At 48.2% G+C, this 18880-nt stretch overlaps 1 protein-coding gene across 1 annotated transcript in view; it reads left to right on the top strand.

Moving 5' to 3' along the window:
* Window positions 1-18880, top strand: part of lats2 (large tumor suppressor kinase 2) — a 49624-nt gene that overhangs the window by 8701 nt on the left and 22043 nt on the right. The window contains exon 2 of the mRNA XM_028435844.1: window positions 3008-3665. Coding sequence (XP_028291645.1) covers window positions 3312-3665 — 354 coding nt within the window. The 5' untranslated portion in view covers window positions 3008-3311. The remainder of the gene's footprint in view (window positions 1-3007; window positions 3666-18880) is intronic.

Below are 18880 nucleotides of genomic sequence, written 5' to 3'. Positions count from 1 at the left end.
ATTTTGGATATACAGTAAAAATAAAAAAAATATAAAAAATTATACTCTGCTAATTTAAATCAGGCAAAGCAAAAAATTCATGTATCTTTCGTTCTTTGGATATTCAGTTTTTTTTTTGTTTTTTTTTTTAAAGTAAAGATCAACCAAATAAAGTATTTTTTTTTTTTTTTTTATTTTACTGATTTAAAACCAAAAAGGAAATATAAAAAAATGCAAATAACAGATGTGCCGCATTTTTCTGTTTTAATTTAAAATAGTGCTGGCAAAATCTTGTTCTGTTTGTGTGATATTTGGATATTTATGAGAAAATTAGGGCGGGAGCTACATGTTTTAACATGTAATTTAACCCCAGGTTTTGGCTGACATGAGTCTAGGCTGGAATTAAAAAAATGCCAGAATGCCATCTCTGGTTTCTTTAAACAGATATCATGTGCAAGTCAAGTGTGTGTTGTAACCTCCAAATTGTTGTTTTGACTTATTTGTATATTCATAAAAACATTTCAATGCACCAGTAGATTAGTCATGTGACTTTATGCGTTGCTCCTTTTTTGTACTGGGCAAAAAGTCTGTCTACTAGTCAGCTGTGTGTGTGTGTCATACTTTAAACAACATGAAGCTCTTGCCCTAATTTCCCCGTAAATATCCAAGTAACACAAACAGAACAGGATTTCATTAATAATGTTCAATTTCAAAACAGAAAAACACTGCTTATCTGCAAAACACAATAACCACACTGGTTATTCGTTTTTTTTTTTTATTTGGTTTTGAAAAAAGTGGGGTGGGGGTTTTGGCACAAACTGTCGTTGAATAACTCAATATCCCATTTAAACTCTTCAACAACCAAAACACTAAACCAGCTACACTTACAACAAATTCATCAAAGTTTGTTTGATTAAGTTATTAGTGTATACACCCCAAATAGGCTGTTTATACTATACATATGTGTATATACTATACGCCATTTGCATTTGCACTGGTTAAAAAATTTGTTTGGTGCATGTAAAAAAAAAAATGCTGCTCAACTTAAGTTGCTTATTTTGAAATGAGGTCCAACAAAAGATGGAGCTAAATAATTCTGCTGTGCAGAATAAGCAGGTACATATCAGATGAGACAGGACTTTGTAAAGGATATATCAGATTTAGCAGTTTAAAAATTTTTTTTAATCTCTAGGAGGAAGAGTGTAAAAAAACATTTTGGGATGAAAAATCACTAACAAAACTCGCTAACATCAACTTTTTTCATCTCATCTGCTCAAGCCTCACAATTCCAACCAACTATGACAATTTCACAAAGTTGGTAGAAGCTTTATAAAGACCAAATGTCAATGCATTGCTTCATGTCTCACGTTGGTCAGCATGTGAGGCCACTGACAGAAGTGTCTATTTATTTGATGCGTCATCCCATCCGTCCTTAAGAAGTAACGCTGCCGTGGTAGAATGTGGAGTATGTGCCTCCAGACACTTCTGTTAGGTGGTGTTGGATGGCTGTTTACAAGGGAGTGTCGTAGGTTCAGAGCTCTAACGATGCTTGGAGCTCAGGCCTGCAGAGTTTCACAGCCAACCTGAACCCACGAGGACTCTGCAGCTGACCTGTAAAATCGCAGCTATGCAGTGTGCACTGATGGGGTGCAGTGTCAGGAGTTTAAGGCGTTATATTTGCACCATAATTTCACAAATTCTGTGACAGTGAAAACAAAAAGTTTCAAACAGTTAGAGCAAGTACAAGCAATAAAGACTTTTGCTACTCCAATTAATTTATAGAAAAAAACATTTTTCATCTTTTTACAGTTTCCTGCCCGACAAGCGCAGAGCGGTAAGGTCATGTTATACCCTCCAGGCTAAACCCCACCCCAACAAAATAGGTCACAATGTTTACAAACAATCAAAGGGTCTATTAGAAAAAGAACAAAAATATAACTGGCCCTCACAGAGCATGATTTGTAACAAGGTTGAAATATTTTAATAACTATTTGACAATTAATAACATCATTGTCATTTCAAATGCTAAAGATATGTTTTGATTATCAATGAATCTAATTGTGTATATAGAATCAATGTAGGACTACAACATTGGGTGGAGATCAAAATATGGGTGGAAATGAGCTGCTTGGCGGAGATCTGTGCTCTCCGAGTGCTTTTCTAGTTATCAAATACATTGATTTAATCGTCTCCTTTACTGTCTCTGATTGGATGCCAATCTGTCAATCATATTTTTTCCAGTGATCTGATTGGTTAAATTATTGTGGCATATATGTTACTTGGCGGGGTTGAGTGTGAGCTGCTGACAAACAAGTGAGAGTCACTTCTCCACTTCAGTCTTCCTTTTTTGGCTTGCTTTGCCATGTAAGTCATTGTGCATAATGCCACAATGGGAACTTTTCCTGCTGGAGCATCCACCATTGCTCTTTTACTGCCTACAAGACGTGAACGTGCATCAACTATTGTTAAGCAGCCAGTAGTAACGCCCATAACAGCTCATGGAGCAATTTGTATGAAAAAAAATCTCTGATTGGCTGTAAAAGAGCGTCACGTTGATTACAGAGCAAACAGAAGCAGCAGAGGTCCAGTGTCCTCTCAGAACACTTGCAATTACAAAATGCTGAAAGTTTGTTATGGATTTTTGACCAAATGAAACCAAAAGAATGCACATACTGCAGCGTTAATTCATAATCACAAATAATCAATCATACAGTGCAATGTTGCAGATGGTTCTTTACTGGAAAAACAAAACATTACAACACACACATACACTTACGCATAGATGCTCTAAAATAATTAAATAAGGTAATACCCATGCCTTTTTAACAGAGATTATTGGTGTTTTGAAAAGTGGACCATCCTAAGAGAAGCAGATGCTCTGCGTAATCATATTCAGAACTGCTGAATTTATTATTGCTTGTTCTTTTGGCTTTATATTCAATTACTGATTATGTTCACATTGATTTCTTTTTTTTAACTACATGCGTGTCTGCTGACGCAAACATTAACCCCATCTTTTTCTCCACAGGCACAGATTGGTATTATCATGCTGTGGCCTCACCGTGCACCGAAGATCTGCTACATATCCTGGAATAAGCTGGAACCCCAGCCTTGAAAATCCTATCATGCACACCTATAGACCTATAGTGTCTGTCTTTTATTTTGGTTATCAGTTCACCTTCAGCAGGTGTTCAAGTGAGACATAAATAAAGGACAAAGGAGAAGGACTAGGAGTAGTAGTATTTGCTTTTGTTTGAGAAGGATCTTAGAGTGAGGGTTAATAGCAAGTGACTGTGTTCGTAGAGTAGGTGTCTGCCCTGGGTACTGAGGCCATGAGGCCTAAGACATTCCCTGCCGCCCCGTATGTGGGCAACACGCGTCAGAGGCTTCAGGAGATCAAAGAAGGCCTGAAGCAGCCAGCTAAGCTGGTTAGCCAGGCTCTGCATGGCAGCAGCTCCAGGTCCGAGGGCCGGGGGGGCGATTGCAAGAACGGCAAGGACCCAGCTAGCCGACAACAGCAACACAGACCACCACAGAAGTTCAACAACTACCAGAACGCACTTCGGGAAATCCGTAAGTCCCTCATGCCCTTTGCCAATGAGTCAGGGCCTTCATCGGGGTCAGGCCACCCTGCAGAGGTGAACCGGCAGATGCTGCAGGAGCTGGTGAATGCGGGCTGTGACCAGGTGAGTCAACTCTGAAGAGTCTTCTTTTACTACAGTTATGTTAGTATATCTCAATAAGCACTATCATACTCTGGACAAATGGGACATTTGTTCTCAGTGAAGTCGTAACATTTTCTACATCTCAAGCCAATTCAATTGCCTTTTCCCAAAAATAATTATTTGTCTGATTTAGTGATGAATCTTCCATCTGTCCATTTTCTTTGAATGATTCTTCCTTTACTATGCTTGTGCATAGCTTGCATTGGGTCTGTGATATTTCAGGTATAGGATGCCAGTCTGTTGAAGGGCCACATGTAGAAAAACAACCATTCACTCCTAAGGTCAATTTAGAAAATCCAATTAGCCTAATGTATGTGTTTTGGGAATTGTAGGGGAAGCAAGACTACTCTAAGAGATGAATCCACATGAGGAAATAGTTTAGTTTCCACACCAAGGATGGGAAATTCCAAATTTTCTTGACTCTTATAAGAAAATCCTATAAGATTATCCTGTGGTCTGCGGTATGTTAAGTGTTTTTGTCTCGATAATAATAGTCTTTCATAATATGATAATTTAACCTTACTCATTAGAAAAGGTTAATATCTCCACAAGTTACAGTTAAACCATATAGGTTAACATGTATATACTTATTTTGATTATGCCTGATATTTATTGATAGAATAACGGCATACTTTTTTTTTCATTTGATTTTAGCAGCCAAATCAGTCAATTCAAACCGATAAATTACCAGATGACATAACTTTTAATCTTGGACCTTGCTTCACCAGCTGCTATGTGCTAATTTAACCAAAACACATTTGACTCCTCACTGGTTTACAGGACATCTGCATACTGTACACATATCAAAACACCAAGCCAAAATCCTTGAATGATTCAAACAGTTCCTTTTTTGAACATTGCAGGGCTCGAGACAGCGACCAAATTGGTCACATATGCGAGTATTTTTTCAGCGTGTGCGAGTGAAAATTTCATCTGGTTGCATCTGTGCGAGTGCGTAGGGTGACCTTATTTTGAAAATCCAAAAGGAGGAAACAGGGAGTTAAGGCTGTTTTATGCTTGACGCATCTGCGAGGTCCGTGCGGCTCTGTGCAAATGACGTAATTTTTGCAGCTTTGAGGCGTACAGGCACCCGTAGCGACAGAGCGCATGTGGGGCGCGCTTATCGGACCTGGGGCGGGGGGGCGGAAAGAACGTGCCGAGCGGAGAGCGTACAAGCGCAGCGCATTCACGATTCCACACCAAAGCCGGGCAAACTTCATAAAAACAAGCTTCGCTATTTTAAAATGAATCGGTCCATCATCGATTATTTTAAAAGACAAAATGAGGAGAGAGAGGAGGAGGCTGGTGGTTCGGGAGAGCCAGCAGCATAGAGCTGCTTCCTGTACAAGAGAGACAGAGGGGCAGAGAGAGTACACACACACACGGAGGAGGAAGAGCAGGGATGACCTAAATCAGGGGTTTTCTATGGGTCTCACCCTGGGACGTGGGACCCACATTTTTTTCCGAATTCAACCAACCAAATTTTGTTATTTAAAAATAGCTGTTAAAAACACACGTAAAACATTAAAACATTTTGCAAATATCATATTTTGAGTCACTGTCAATCTTTACTTCCTACAAAGTTAATTCTGTGCTAGTGCGACCAAAGGAGAAAGTTGGTCGCACCAGTGCCACCACTGGAAAAGTCTGTGTAGAGCCCTGCATTAGAAACAAGCAGTCGTACTCTTGAGTTCTGGTTCAGCTGTTGATCATCAGTTATGACTACTTTGACTACACTGCTTAATTTACCAAAAGATGGATAAGAAAAATGCATAGCTTTCATCCAAACTTTGGTGGTGGAGCAGTGCAACTAAACAAAAAGTTCAGGTAACAACTGCAACTGACCCTTTTTGTGCCATGCCAACAAAGTGAAACATCACCTGATAAAATTATTAATAGTGTCGCTAGAAACCCCAGTGTCACCAACTGCTTTTTTCTGCTTTTAGCAAAAAAATATAGTTCAGATTCCCATTCAAGTATATATGAAGCAGATAAAAGTAAATTGCTGTGCCTTGCTTTCACAATCCTAATATTTGAAGCTGTTCAGCCACCATCAGTGAGGAATGGTAAAAGTGACCAGTCCAAAGTGTAAGTCTGAGATGTAATACAATACAATCCTCCCTGCCAAGTCCATATTGCCTCAGTTATGTAATGCTGGACTGAGTGTTGAAACACAGAAAACATCAGGTGGATTTCCCAACAGAGCTCTTTTGGCGTTCCCTACTAAAGGATGCTAACTCACCATCCAAAGTCTCAGGAGAGCAACAAGAGAGGAGAATGAGTTCCATCTTACACTCAACTTCCAGATGGAAAAATCCTTGGAGTCATGTGGATGCTATTAATCAGGGATCACTTTACCAGTCTTAAAGGGGACATATCATGCTAAATCCACTTTTTTCGCCCTTAAATGCATTTTGGTTTATATTTAGAGTGTTTAGAAGTACAGAAAAGTTCAAATTAGTCTCTTCAGGTGCTCCGTAGATATCTTTATATTCTGCTTTGGTCATATTTTTCAATCTGTTTCGATTTTTCTATTCTCTATTACGTTTTTTGAACACAGACGTCACAGTATTTGCAGCAGAACTGCCAAATTAGGACATCGACTCCAGGCCCAACACTTTGAGCAATCCGTTTTTATTTCTCGCTTTTATTCTGTAGTCCAAGCTCAAGGATGCCGAAGTTACGAGAGGATAAGTCAAAAATGTTCGGTTGTTGGATGTAGTAACCCACACGCTTCATTACACCGTCTCCCAGCATCAGAACCTTTTCAAAGTGCCTGGTTGAGTTTTATTTTTCACGGAAATGTACCCACATCTGTGGGTAAGGCCATTTTTGTGTGTGCGAAGCACTTCAAGGATGACTGCTTCAGCAACCTCCGCCAGTATAAAGAAGGATTTGCTGAAAGACTTCGTCTGATTGAGGGACGACGAACAGAGCACTTCGGTAAGCTGTAAATAATATTGTTAGCATTAGCAGTTGCACCGTCTTCATATGTTAGCGCTGTGTGCTCGTTTTAGATCCTTGATGATATGGCCTACGTGATTTAATTTAAGTCTAAAGTTTTCATTAGTCATTTCATTTTGCCGTTTTTGTCTCTGAAAAGACTGTATTAAACTGCATTTCGTGACGTTAGCTCGGCGCTAGCGTTAGCTCGGCGCTAGCTTTAGCTCGGTGCTTGTTAGCTCACAGGGTTCTGCAGGTTCATCATCTTCATTTTCATCTTGCTCCGCCGGGTCAGACTCTGGCTCGAACATGTAAGGCTGGATGGACAAGTCTTCCGTTGTTGACATTTTGTAAATAAAGCGTGAATAAACATTTTCTGCACCGCTAAATAATCGTATCTCTTCTATCAAACTATAAAAATGGCCGAACAGGGTGGAGTTGAACCGAGTGTCACCTCTGCAACCTGGAGAGGGGGCGGGGTGTCTCATTTGCATTTAAAGAGACCGCACCAAAACGAGTTGCTCTCAGAAGCACATCAGAAAAGGGGTAGAAAAGGGGCCTGTGGCGCTATAATAATGAGGAATTCAGACCCAGGCATTGCAGTTCCGCTTTATATAGACCGCAACTGTATGATTTATATGTAAAAAAGGAAGGACTTAAATGCATGATATGTCTCCTTTAAGTTGAAGCAGATTCCACCCCAAAACACACATGAAATATTCTTCTATTTAAAGTGAATAAACCCCTGATTTCTGATGAGCTGCCACTAGGAGGGAGATTAAAAAAATGCTTTGATTATGGGCGTTAGTGCTGTAGCAGTAAGACACGCCCACTCAGGCAGTGCTGTGCTGTGCGCAGAGACAGACGGTAATACACACAATGATGTGTCTGTACACATACACGCACATTGCAAATTAATAAGCTGAGATGTGTCACTTCAACCACAGGCACACACAATGACGACACACACAGCCTTACAGACAGCACTCAGGAGCTGGTCTCCCACCTTCTCACGCACATAGCGATGAAACATACATGCACGTCCGCGCACACGCAGAGACAGATGGGAATACACACACATAGCATAGATGTGTCTGTAAATACACACAGCTTGATGAACCCTCTGATTAGACCAGAATTGAAATGTTGTCTATAACTTCTGTTCCCTGAAGGAGAGGAACGAGGTACAACACATATAGTATGGGATATCAGGCCCCCGCGTGGCCTACTGAAGAAAAACCTCTAATCACGCCTTTTAAGGCAGATGATCTGTGATGATGTAAGCGAGGCTCCACCTGCCTCATAAATATGCTGTCATCACAGTCATCCTTCAGTTCAGTAGCCGCTCTTCACCGAGCCCAGCTGTGTAGCGGGGCAACGAAGTGTTGTACCTCGTTCCTCTCCTTCAGGGAACAGAAGTTATAGACATAACATTTCGTTCCCTTTCAGTTGATTCACTCGGTACAACACATATAGTATGGGACATGTATACACGCCCCGCAGAGCAGCTATAAACCGGAAACCAACCTCCAGCACCTCTAGTGCATGCTAGACCGAGTGGAAAGAACCGAATGGGCCACCGAAGTCACCCAGACAGTAAAACTGAACAAAAGTGTGTGGTGATGACCGACTGGCAGCACGACAGATGTCACTTAAAGATACCCCCCTAAACAAAGCCCACGATGTACATATGCCCCTGGTCGAATGTGCTCTCACACTCTGAGGTAACTGAAGACCCCTGCTGTTGTAGGCCAGGGTTGTAGGCCTCCACAATCAAGTGAGAAAGCCGCTGTTTAGACAGGGCTTTACCCTTAGCTGGATTAGCACAACAAACAAACAGCTGGTCACATAAACGCATACTTCTAGTGCGGTCTAAGTATTCACGTAGAGCACGTACAGGACACAAGGAATGTAACCTCCTTTGCTCCTGAGATGCAAAAGGAGGAGGGCAAAAACTCATGAGCTCAAAAATCATAGAGCTATGAGCTGAAGGGATAATCTTAGGCACATACGTCATATTCGGGCGTAATGTGACCTTGGAACCATCTGAAGTGAACAGGGTACAAGAAGGATGCACTGATAAAGCATGAAGGTCGCCCACTCGCTTAGCGGAGGTCACAAATTTGATATCTGCTGACTCCTTAGGCTCAAAGGGGGGCCACAGAGAGCATCCAGCACTACAGTTAAATCCCATGAGGGGATAATGGATTTCACCACAGGCCTCAGCCAGCGAATTCCCTTTAAAAGACGCATGGCCAGTGGATGCGCACCCGGCGTCACTCCATTGAAACCAACATGGCAGGCAGATATAGCCGCCAAATAAACTTTAATAGTAGAAAAGGATAGACCTTTATCCAACAATTCCTGAAGAAAAGTCAAAACCTCCACAATTGAACACTGAAATGGGAGTACATCTCGGTCCTGACACCATTGTTCGAATGCTCGCCATTTATAAGCATATAAGCCACGAGTGGATGATGCCCTAGCACTCTGGATTGTTGCCACCACACTTGGGGGCAGACCTTGAGCCATTAAATTTGACCTTTCAACAGGTAGGCATGTAGCTGCCACAATTCCGGACGTGGATGAACCACTTCACCCCCTGGCTGCAAAAGGAGGTCCCTGCGTAGAGGAAGCTGCCACGGCTCTGCTACAAGCAGATTGATTATCTCGGCATACCATGATTTCGCAGGCCACCGAGGGGCCACCAGATTCAGGGACAGACCCTGACGACGCACTCTCTCCAACACAGGCAGTATCATTTCCACTGGGGGAAACGCATTACAGGAGTGTGTTGGGCCATGGGTGCGCTAGCGCATCCATCCCCAGAGGTGCACTGTGATCTGTTATGGAAAAGAACAGAGGGCAGTGGGCGTTTGCCCTGGAAGCAAATAGGTCCACCTCCGCCCTCCCAAACCGAATCCATATCTGAGCCACTACCAAAGGGTGTAATCTCCACCTCTCACAAGGGGACCCCCTCTGGAGAGAAGGTCTGCCCCCAGGTTCAGGCGTCCTGGAACATGAGTGGCTCTCAGAGACAGAAAATGAACACTGCCCCACATCAACAGAGAGTGAGTCAGTTTTAGCAGGGGAAGTGATTGTGTACCCCCTTGCCTGTTTATGTAAGAGACCACTGTAGTGTTGTCCGTCCTGATCAGAACATGTTGGTCTGTTAGCACAGAGCGAAAATACTTCAGGGCCAAAAAAGCTGCCAGCAGTTCCAGATAATTTATGTGAAGCCTGCTCTGCACTGAGGTCCAGAGAGTCCTCTCACTGCTGCTCCGTTGCACGGAGCCCCCATCCCATCAGGGAGGCATTTGTGGTCACCACTTTGCGAAAGCACACCCTCCCTACCGGGGAGCCCTGGCTTAGTAACCTGGGATCCCTCCAAGGGTGGAGAGCCATCATACAAGACGGAGTTATTATCAACATCCACTGGAGGTGGCGCTGTGGACACAGCCGGTGTGAGCGAGACCAGCGCTGAAAAGCGCACATCTTTAACAGCCCGAGCGGCACTACAGCAATCATAGACGCCATCATGCCCAAAAGCTGCAGGACCAATCGGAAACGTAGTTTGCATCCCAGTTGAAATTGAGCGAGGCAGCGGTGAAACACGGCTACCCTGCCCTCCGACAGACGCGCTCGGCCGGTTAGAGAGCATATCTCCATATGCTTTAGATAGCATGTCAACAGGCAAAGCACCAGGTCCAGATGGGTTCCCTGCTGAATTCCTTAAACATTTCTGGTCAATGCTGGCTCCACTATTTTTCAGAGTAGTAACAGAGATCAAAAATAAAGGGCATGTAGGAGGTCACATGAATACAGCGAACATTAAATTGTTACTTAAACCAGACAAAAACCCCATATTACCCTCAAGCTATCGTCCCATCTCACTTATTAACACAGACTTAAAAATTATTTCCAAAGCACTCACATCCAGGTTAGAGAAAGTAGTACAGTCAATTATACACCAAGACCAGACAGGTTTTATTAAAAATAGACACTCCACAGACAATGTGAGAAGACTGTTTAATGTGATCAACATGGCACAGAACTCTAAAAAGAAAAAAATAATCTTGTCACTCGATGCAGAAAAAGCATTTGATAGAGTAAACTGGTCATTCCTCCTAACTGTCCTTGGCAAATTTGGCTTCGGAGAATCATTCATACAATGGATCTCCACCCTGTACAATAAACCTAAGGCCTCAGTAACCACAAACAAAATAACATCCCAAAGCTTCACACTGCAGAGGGGAACCAGACAAGGCTGTCCACTCTCACCTTTGCTTTTTGCAATATTCGTTGAACCTCTCGCAGCAGCTGTACGTCAGAACTCTGTTATTAAAGGAATCCACTCATCCATCTCAGAACACAAAATTAATCTTTACGCGGATGACATTTTACTCTATTTGGAAGAACCGCAATCCTCTTTAGAGGAAGTATTTAATCTAATAAACAGCTTCTCTAAATTATCAGACTATTCCATTAACTGGACAAAATCATCAATCCTCCCTTTGACAAAAAACTCTTGGAATCCTGCACACCAAAATCCACAACACCCCTCCACCACAAATACAATTAAATATCTAGGCTTAAATATATCACCAAACTTAAATGAATTAATTAAACTAAATCATGATCCGATGTTGGACAAAGTCACAGAAGATCTGCGGAGATGGAACAATCTCCCCATCTCACTACTTGGCAGGATAGCCTCAGTTAAAATGAAAATCTTACCAAAAATAAACTACTTGTTCTCAATGATACCACTGAAACCACCAAAACAATGGTTTCAAAGATTAGATTCTACAACTACAAAATTCTATACTAGAAATAAAAAACCTAAAATAAGCCTTTCTACCCTTCAAAAAAACAAAGACGAGGGTGGTTTAGAAGCCCCTAATTTCATGCATTATTACTTAGCAAACCAAATACTATATTTAACAGAATGGCTAAATCCAAAAGAATACTACAACACCTGGCTAGAAATAGAACAGTTAGACTGCAAACACATTAAACTATCTGATCTCCCTTTTATCACTGCGACCCTCAAACATCACAACTGCTTTAAAAACCCACTAATTGCCTCCACACTGACTGCATGGTGGAAAGCCCTGGGCATCACAAATGGCCAATTAAAAACTAGTATACTGTCTCCAATCTGGCACAACCCCGACTTTAAAAATAAAAAAACACCACTCTATCTGAAGACATGGGAAGAGAGTGGAATCACTCATCTCCAAGACCTTTTTGAAAATGACAAGATCAGGTCATATAACAATCTAACCCAAGCATTCGATATAAATAAAAGTAACTTTCTACAGTACTTACAAGTAACAGAGACAATAAAGAAAACCACTCCACTAGACTTAACTACGTTACAACCTCCAGAACTGGCTATATATATGAAAAAAATCTCAACAAAATCAAAAAAACTCTCAAAAATATACAGAGCGCTTTCGAACACTAACTGTAATTACTTACCAATCGCGAAGTGGGAGGCCGAACTCTCAATCACCCCGAGCACTGATTTCTGGGCAGAAATTTGTTGTAATACTTTTAAGATGACAAAAAACACAAACCTTCAGCTAATTCAATACAAGGTCCTCCACAGATCCCACATTACCCAACAGAAAATGCATAAAATGGGCTTCTCAGCAACAGACATCTGCTCTCAGTACACCCAGAATACAGCGGATTCCTATTTACATGCCTTATGGCTTTGCTCCCCAGTTCAACACTTTTGGATCTTAATCACTGAAAAACTGTCCTCCATTTTGGACTACAGGATTCCTTTATCTCCAAATCTTTGTTTGATTGGAGACCTGACAATGCTTCAACCTCCAGCAAACCAATCACAATCAATCCTTGCGGCACTAGCCATAGCAAAAAAAACAATATTACTAAATTGGAAAGACAAAAAATCCTTAAACATAAACCAATGGCAAAATCTCCTCACAGAATTTATTTCCATGGAAAAGATGTCTGCTCTCAGAAAACAAAAAAAAATAACGTGCTTTGAGGAGCGTTGGACTCCTTTTTTAATTGCATTAAATCTAAATTTTTAAAAGCCTGATGATCTAGCCTGCAAGCGACTGCCAGCACCACTCTTTACTAACGCACTAGCCCAACTGTAGGCCGGGGCCGCCTTGGGCCTCTGGGGTGGTCTTGGTCAGGATGGCTGGGGTGGGTTGCCGGGGTGCCTTGTTGCCTCAGCACGGGTGTGCATTCCTTCTGGGTGTTCACGGGGTCCCGGGGCTGTTTGATTTGGCGCCGTTGCCCCTTGCATGCGCATCTGGTTGGTCTCTGGGGCTGGGGCCCTGCGTGCTCCCCTGCCGCTCCTTCCCCTTGCTCCCTGTCCCCCTGTCTCGTCCTCCCCCCCTCCTCCTCCTTTGCTCTTGCGCCCGCCATCCTGTGGGGTTGGGTTTGGGGGGCTCCCGTTGGCCTGGGGCACTGGTGGGGGGGCTATGGCTCCCGCCTGGGGGACGGGCGGTGCCGTGCCGGGTGGGTTGGCTGGGGGGTGGTCTCATTGGGGGGCTTGGGGTGGTGGGGTCCTTGGCTCCGGTCCGGGGGGATCCGGGGTGGGGGTAGCTTTGGGGGTGGCTGCGGCCCGGGGTCGGCGATTGCCTCCTGGGTTGCTGGGTGGCGGGGTGTGGCTGTGGGTTGCTCCGTCGGCCCTTGCGGGTCCTTGGCTAGGCTCCCTGGGGCGCACCTTTGCCAGGGATGTCGCTTGCGCGACGAGCCAGGCGGGGCCCCCTCGGGGGCTTTTTGTACGACCGCAATGGCCGGGGTGTGGACGTTATGGCTAGAGGGGTGGGGTGGGGGGTGCTATGGGGCCTCCCCGGGGGTCGTATTGGGCGGGTGTGCGGGGGCGCGGCGCGTGGTTCCTGGCCCGGTGGATCCGCGTTGGGATTGGCTGGTCTGCTGGCTGGGTGCACCGGGCGCCGTGGGCGCGATTCCGGGGCGGGGGTGCCCCGGGGGCGGATCCTTGGGCTACGTGTCCGGGGAGGAGCTCTCCGGCCATCTGCCCGGGGACCGGCCGCGGCTCGTGGCGGCGCTGCGCAGCCTTGGGCGGGGCGGGGCTGGTGGCCTCGGGCCCGCTGTTGTTCGGGGTGTGCTGGCGTCGGGGGGGTGTCTCGTGCCGGTGCGTGGGTCGTCGGGGATTGCCTCCGTGGGGGGGGCTCTATTGGCGCCGTTGGTGTGGGGGGGGCGGTTCCGGGCTGGGGGTGCTTCGGTACTCTGGCTTGCCGGTCCGTGGCTGGCGGGATGGCCCTGCTTGGCGGTGGATGGCGTCCTCTCTCGTCGGGGGGGGCCGGGGCCGCCTCCCGGTGGAGAGTGTTGTATCGTGGCGCCGGGTGGGCCTGTGCTGGCCCTGGTGCGGGCATGGGCCTCCCCCCTGCTCGGCCGCTCCCCTTGGTGGCGGGGTGGCGTTGCTCCGGGCCGGCGGGCGGCGGGGGTCGCCCCCTGGGGCGCCGGGGGATGGGGGGTGTCGCCGTGCTCCGCGGGGCCGGCGCGGTCTGGGGGGTGCCGTGGGGGGGGGTCTCCGACTGTGCTGTTCCGGGGCCCGCAGTGCCACTTGCCCGTCTGCGCCATCTACCCTCTCGCGTGGCCCGCCACGCGGACGGGCCCGGCTCACACTGGACAGGCCTCCTACATGTTCACTTCACCCCACTCCCAGCTGGTCTGGCTCACTCACAAAATGCACCACACACCGATACCCAACCCTTGGGGGGCTGGATGGTGGGGCTGGGGGTGGAGGGGGCCGCCACCTGTGTTACTATGTAGCGGCGTGAGGGCGGCCCTCACACCTCTAGTTGCCCTACTAATCCCTCCAATTTTAATCGCATCTCAACATGCCACCCCCCGGAGGGTGTATCATCATTTACACCCTCCGGCCTATTACACCACATACACATAAATCCACTGAGGCTGGAGGGGGAGCACCGCTCCCCTCCATCCCCCTTCTTTTAATTACACCCCATACATTCACCAAACACACACATTCACACAGGGGATCGGGAAGTGCCTCTCCATTGGGGAATGGAGAGGCACCATAACAGGGTGGTGGGTTGGTACACATATTTGGGCCTCTCCGGTGGGGGCCCGGCCCCTCTGTTGGTGGCTGGGCCACTGCATAGAGTAAAAGTACATCAAGATGGTGCGGTCGGGCGTGGCGGTGGGTCTCGGGGGGGCTTTGCCGGGGTCTCTCCTTGCGGGGTCTTTCCGGGCTGTGTCGGCCGGGTGGGGCGCGGGGGTGCCTCTCCCCCTTGGGTGTGGCTTGGTGCTTGCTTTGTCTCCTGGTGGCCTTGGGGGCGGGCCCCGCGGTGTGCGGGCCCGGGGCGGCCTGCCTCGCCGGTTTGGGGGGTGGGTGTGCTGGGGGGGTGCTGGTGTCCTCACCGGGGTTGGGGCAGGGTTGTTTGGCGCCTCGGGATGATGCTGTTTACTGGGGGGGGCGGCGTTAGCTGTTCCGGTGGTTGAGGTTGCTTTCGGCCGCCTGGTGGGTATGTCCTGCCATCTGCGGACTGGTGGGTGGGTCCGGGGCATCTTTGGCTGGGGGCTGCTGTCCCGCGCTGGATGTGTGCCGTTGGGGTGCCTCCGTCCCCGCGGTGGGGGTCGCCGGTTGCTCGCGGGCCGGCGGGGGGCGCTGCCCCGTGGCTTGCGCTGTCCGGGGGGTGGCGGGCCCTGGGCTGCTGGCCTTGTGCCGTCTGGGGCTGTGCGGTCCTGCTGGGCTGTGGCCGGGACCTGGGCTGGGGTGGGGGGCGCGTCCCGGGGGGCCTGGCCCGGGGGCTTGCCCTTGGGGGGTCCTGGTCCCTGGGGTTGCTCCTGGGGCCCGGGGTGCTTGACCGGCTGGCTGGGCCGGTCCTGGCGGGGGTCTTCTGGGGCGGGTGGCGCGTGCCGCGCCCTTGCATACCTTCTGGTGCGGCCCCTGCTTGGGCAATCCCCCGTGAGGCAGGGTGTCGGGGCCAAATTAGGGGGCCACATCCCGGCGGGGCGGTCTGGCTTGGCCTCTGGAGGGGGCCCTGGCTTTAAAGAACTGAAGCTCGTGGCGCGGGCGGCATCAGCATCTGGGGCGCCCGGGGGGGCTAGGTTGGGGTGCCTGGGGACCGGCGGGGGGACCCCCAGCGGCCCCCTGGTGCCTTATGCGGCTTGGGGTGTGGTCGTTCGCCCTGGGCGGGCTGCTCCTGGTGCTGCATCCGTTCCGGGTCCTCCTGGCCTGGAGTCGGGTCCCTGCTGGCTCTGGGCTCACCGGCGGGTGCCCGCCGGCTGCCCGTTTGGCGTGGCTCTGGTCGTCTGCTGGGCGTGGGCTTTGGCTCCTCCGCTGGGGTCTCGGGCGGGGGGCTCTCTGGGCCCTCCCCTCGGGGGGGCTGGGCGGGGGGGTGTGGGTGGTGGAGGGGGGGTGTGGGGTTGGGGGTTGGAGTCGGTGGCGTGGTGCGCTGGGTCCTTGGCTCCTTGGGGGCTTTTCGGGTGTGTATGGGGGGGGCAATGGCAGCCTCTCGGCTTGGGACCTTGGGGGCGTTCGGGGGGCTGCTTGGCCGTGGGGTGGTCGCCGGGGGCCCCTAGATCTCTCGCTCTTTCTGCTGGCCCGACTGCTTCATCGGGCCCGGGGGCGGCTCATGGGTTTTGCAGTAGCGGCTCTTGGAATCACATTTGTCATGGACGCACTGGCCTCGGGCTGTGGGATAACACTCATACTGGGCTCAACCATAGACACGTTGTTCCCAAATACCTGTTTTATGTAACTTCCACTCACTTCCTCCTCTGCTCACAGCCACCACCATTATTCCTAAGCCGCACACTGGTCACCAGACTGGCTTGATAACACAACAATAAGCACAATATACACAACCACAATTTCACATCACATCACTTGAAACTTATTGACTATTCCCCACCCATTCGTTTTCCTATCTTGTATCCCTCCTCCCTGTTAACTCCCCCCCCCACCCACCCCCCTCACCCTGGTGTAACACTGCCCTCTCTTTTTTACATCCTCCCTTTAATAAAGTATTTACCCTTCCCTAGGGAGGGCAGGTGATGGTCAAATTTATGCAATGAAATAAATTCATTTATTTAATTGCAATAATAAAATATGCATTGCTGTTAAAAGATTAAACTTCTTGTAGTGTTAACCTTCAACAGCATGTGCAGACAAGGTGAAAAAAAAAAAAAAAAAAAGAGAGCATATCTCCAGACCGAGGAAAGAAAACTGCTGACTCGGGGTCAGCGAGCTCTTTTTCATGGTCACTGAAAAGCCCAGAGCTTGGATATGGGACAGAACAAGAGACAGATCTGCTGCTGACTGCTCTCTCGAACCCGCTATCAGAGCCCAGTCATCCAGATAGGCTAAGACACGCACGCCTTTCTCCCGTATAGGACCTAACGCCACCTCGACACATTTGGTAAAGGTGCGAGGGGCGAGCGACAAACCGAACGGAAGCACAAGGTATTGGTAGGCTACACCTTCGAATGCAAACCATAGAAACTGCCTGTGGTCCGGGTGTATTGCCACATGAAAATAAGAGTCCGTGAGATCGATAGTTGTAAACCAATCCCCCAGATTGATAGCGCTCAGTAGCTGTCTGTGTTAGCATCTTGAACCTGTACGTCCACAGATACCTGTTCAACACTCGCAGATCTAATGTAGGACGGAGTCCCCCCCCTTTCTTCGGAATAATGAAATAACTGCTGTACCAACCTCTTTTCATCTCCGAAGCGGGCACCACTCTCACTGTTTTCTTGTTCAAAAGCGTGTGTATTTCCTCCCTCATTACAGCTGCAGCCTCTTTCTTTACCACTGTGTTTATCACAAAAATGAAGTGTGGAGGTCTGACCTGGAACTGTAACCGGTAGCCCATAGCAACGGTCCTCTCTACTCAAGGGGTGAGTGCGCATGCGCGCCACCTGAGAAGGTGGGCAGCGAGCGGACTGACCTGTAGCACCGTGGGTGGAGTGCTGCTGCCCTCTAGCGTGCTGGGGGGTAGCGGCCTCACCTGACCGACCAGGTTTATATGAGTTGGAGTTTGTTTTGTTTTTCTTTGTTTTATTAAACAAAATGCACTTTTTATTGAGTACCACATGGGCACATTTGCAATAGGCACAGAGTGAACCTTTAAAGGGGCACCGAGAAAGTGACGAACATTGCAAAACTTTACAGTTACCTGAGAAACATTCAACACACCCAAACTGGGGTTTATAAACAGAGGTAACAGATGTGCATTTGTGTGCATGGGGGGTTTGTGGTTGGGAGACTGTGTTAGGAGAGAACAATGCCTTTTGGGATTGGGCCCCTGAACAGAACCTGGCCGGCGCCTTTTTAGCGGCAACAAAATAGGGACAGAAATGTCTCCCTGCTGCTGAAGTTCCTCTCCACTCAGTCCCACTGCTAGGAGGTGTGTGGCTTTGCGTGCACCTGCAGATTGTTTGGGTTTAGCGTCACGCCTGGGAATGATGCTGCGCAGGGCTTCAGCTTGTTTCTTCCCCAACTCAAAACGTGCCTGAATGGCATCAAGAGATTGCCCGAACAAACCCATGGGAGATACCGGCTCGTCCAAATAATCGGCCCGGTCTCTCTCTGGAACATCCGATAGTCAGCCACAGGTGTCTCTGTGACACCACGGTAGACGCCATTCCTCTGCTGAGGGAGAGCGCTGCACAGCGGGACACCCGGATAATATAATCTGTGGCGATCCTCACCTCGTTAAGGAGAGGAGCCAAAGAGCTGTCGGGGGGAAGCAGCGAAGTGAGCTCAGCCAGCCGCATAGCCTGATTGGTCTGCAGCATGGTGACAGAGCTCAGTGCATGAGCGGGGCCTGCCTGCGCTCTGTAGATTTTATCCAGCTGCGAGGAGGAAAATCTACAGTGCTAAGAAGGAAGCGATGGTTGTGAGAAGGGGCCAGATACGCAGCCAGAGAAGGCTCCATAGGTGGAGGGTTGACTAAGCCAGCGTTTTCCGCTCCATCCAAATCCAAAAACTGTCCATAGCCGGGCACCGTGACGCGGGTAGACAGTGGTTTATTTCATGTCGATGTTAACTCCGATATAAAATCCGGGAACATGGGCAGGCTATTTTTAACCGCCCTAGGCTCGGGAGGGAGAAAAAAATCCCTAAAACCGTGACGGTTTTTGAACCGGGGGAGGAGAGGGCCATTCCACTTCCAGTCTCTCAGCTGCACGGCGGCACAGAGAGTAGAAAGACGTGTCATCCTGGTTAACCGGCGCAGCAGCGGCGGCAC

The sequence above is a fragment of the Gouania willdenowi genome, chromosome 21 (assembly GCF_900634775.1).
Source record: "Gouania willdenowi chromosome 21, fGouWil2.1, whole genome shotgun sequence".
NCBI lineage: Eukaryota > Metazoa > Chordata > Actinopteri > Blenniiformes > Gobiesocidae > Gouania > Gouania willdenowi.
The sequence above is the reverse complement of the archived record's forward strand: the minus strand, read 5'-3'. Positions and strand labels throughout refer to the sequence as shown.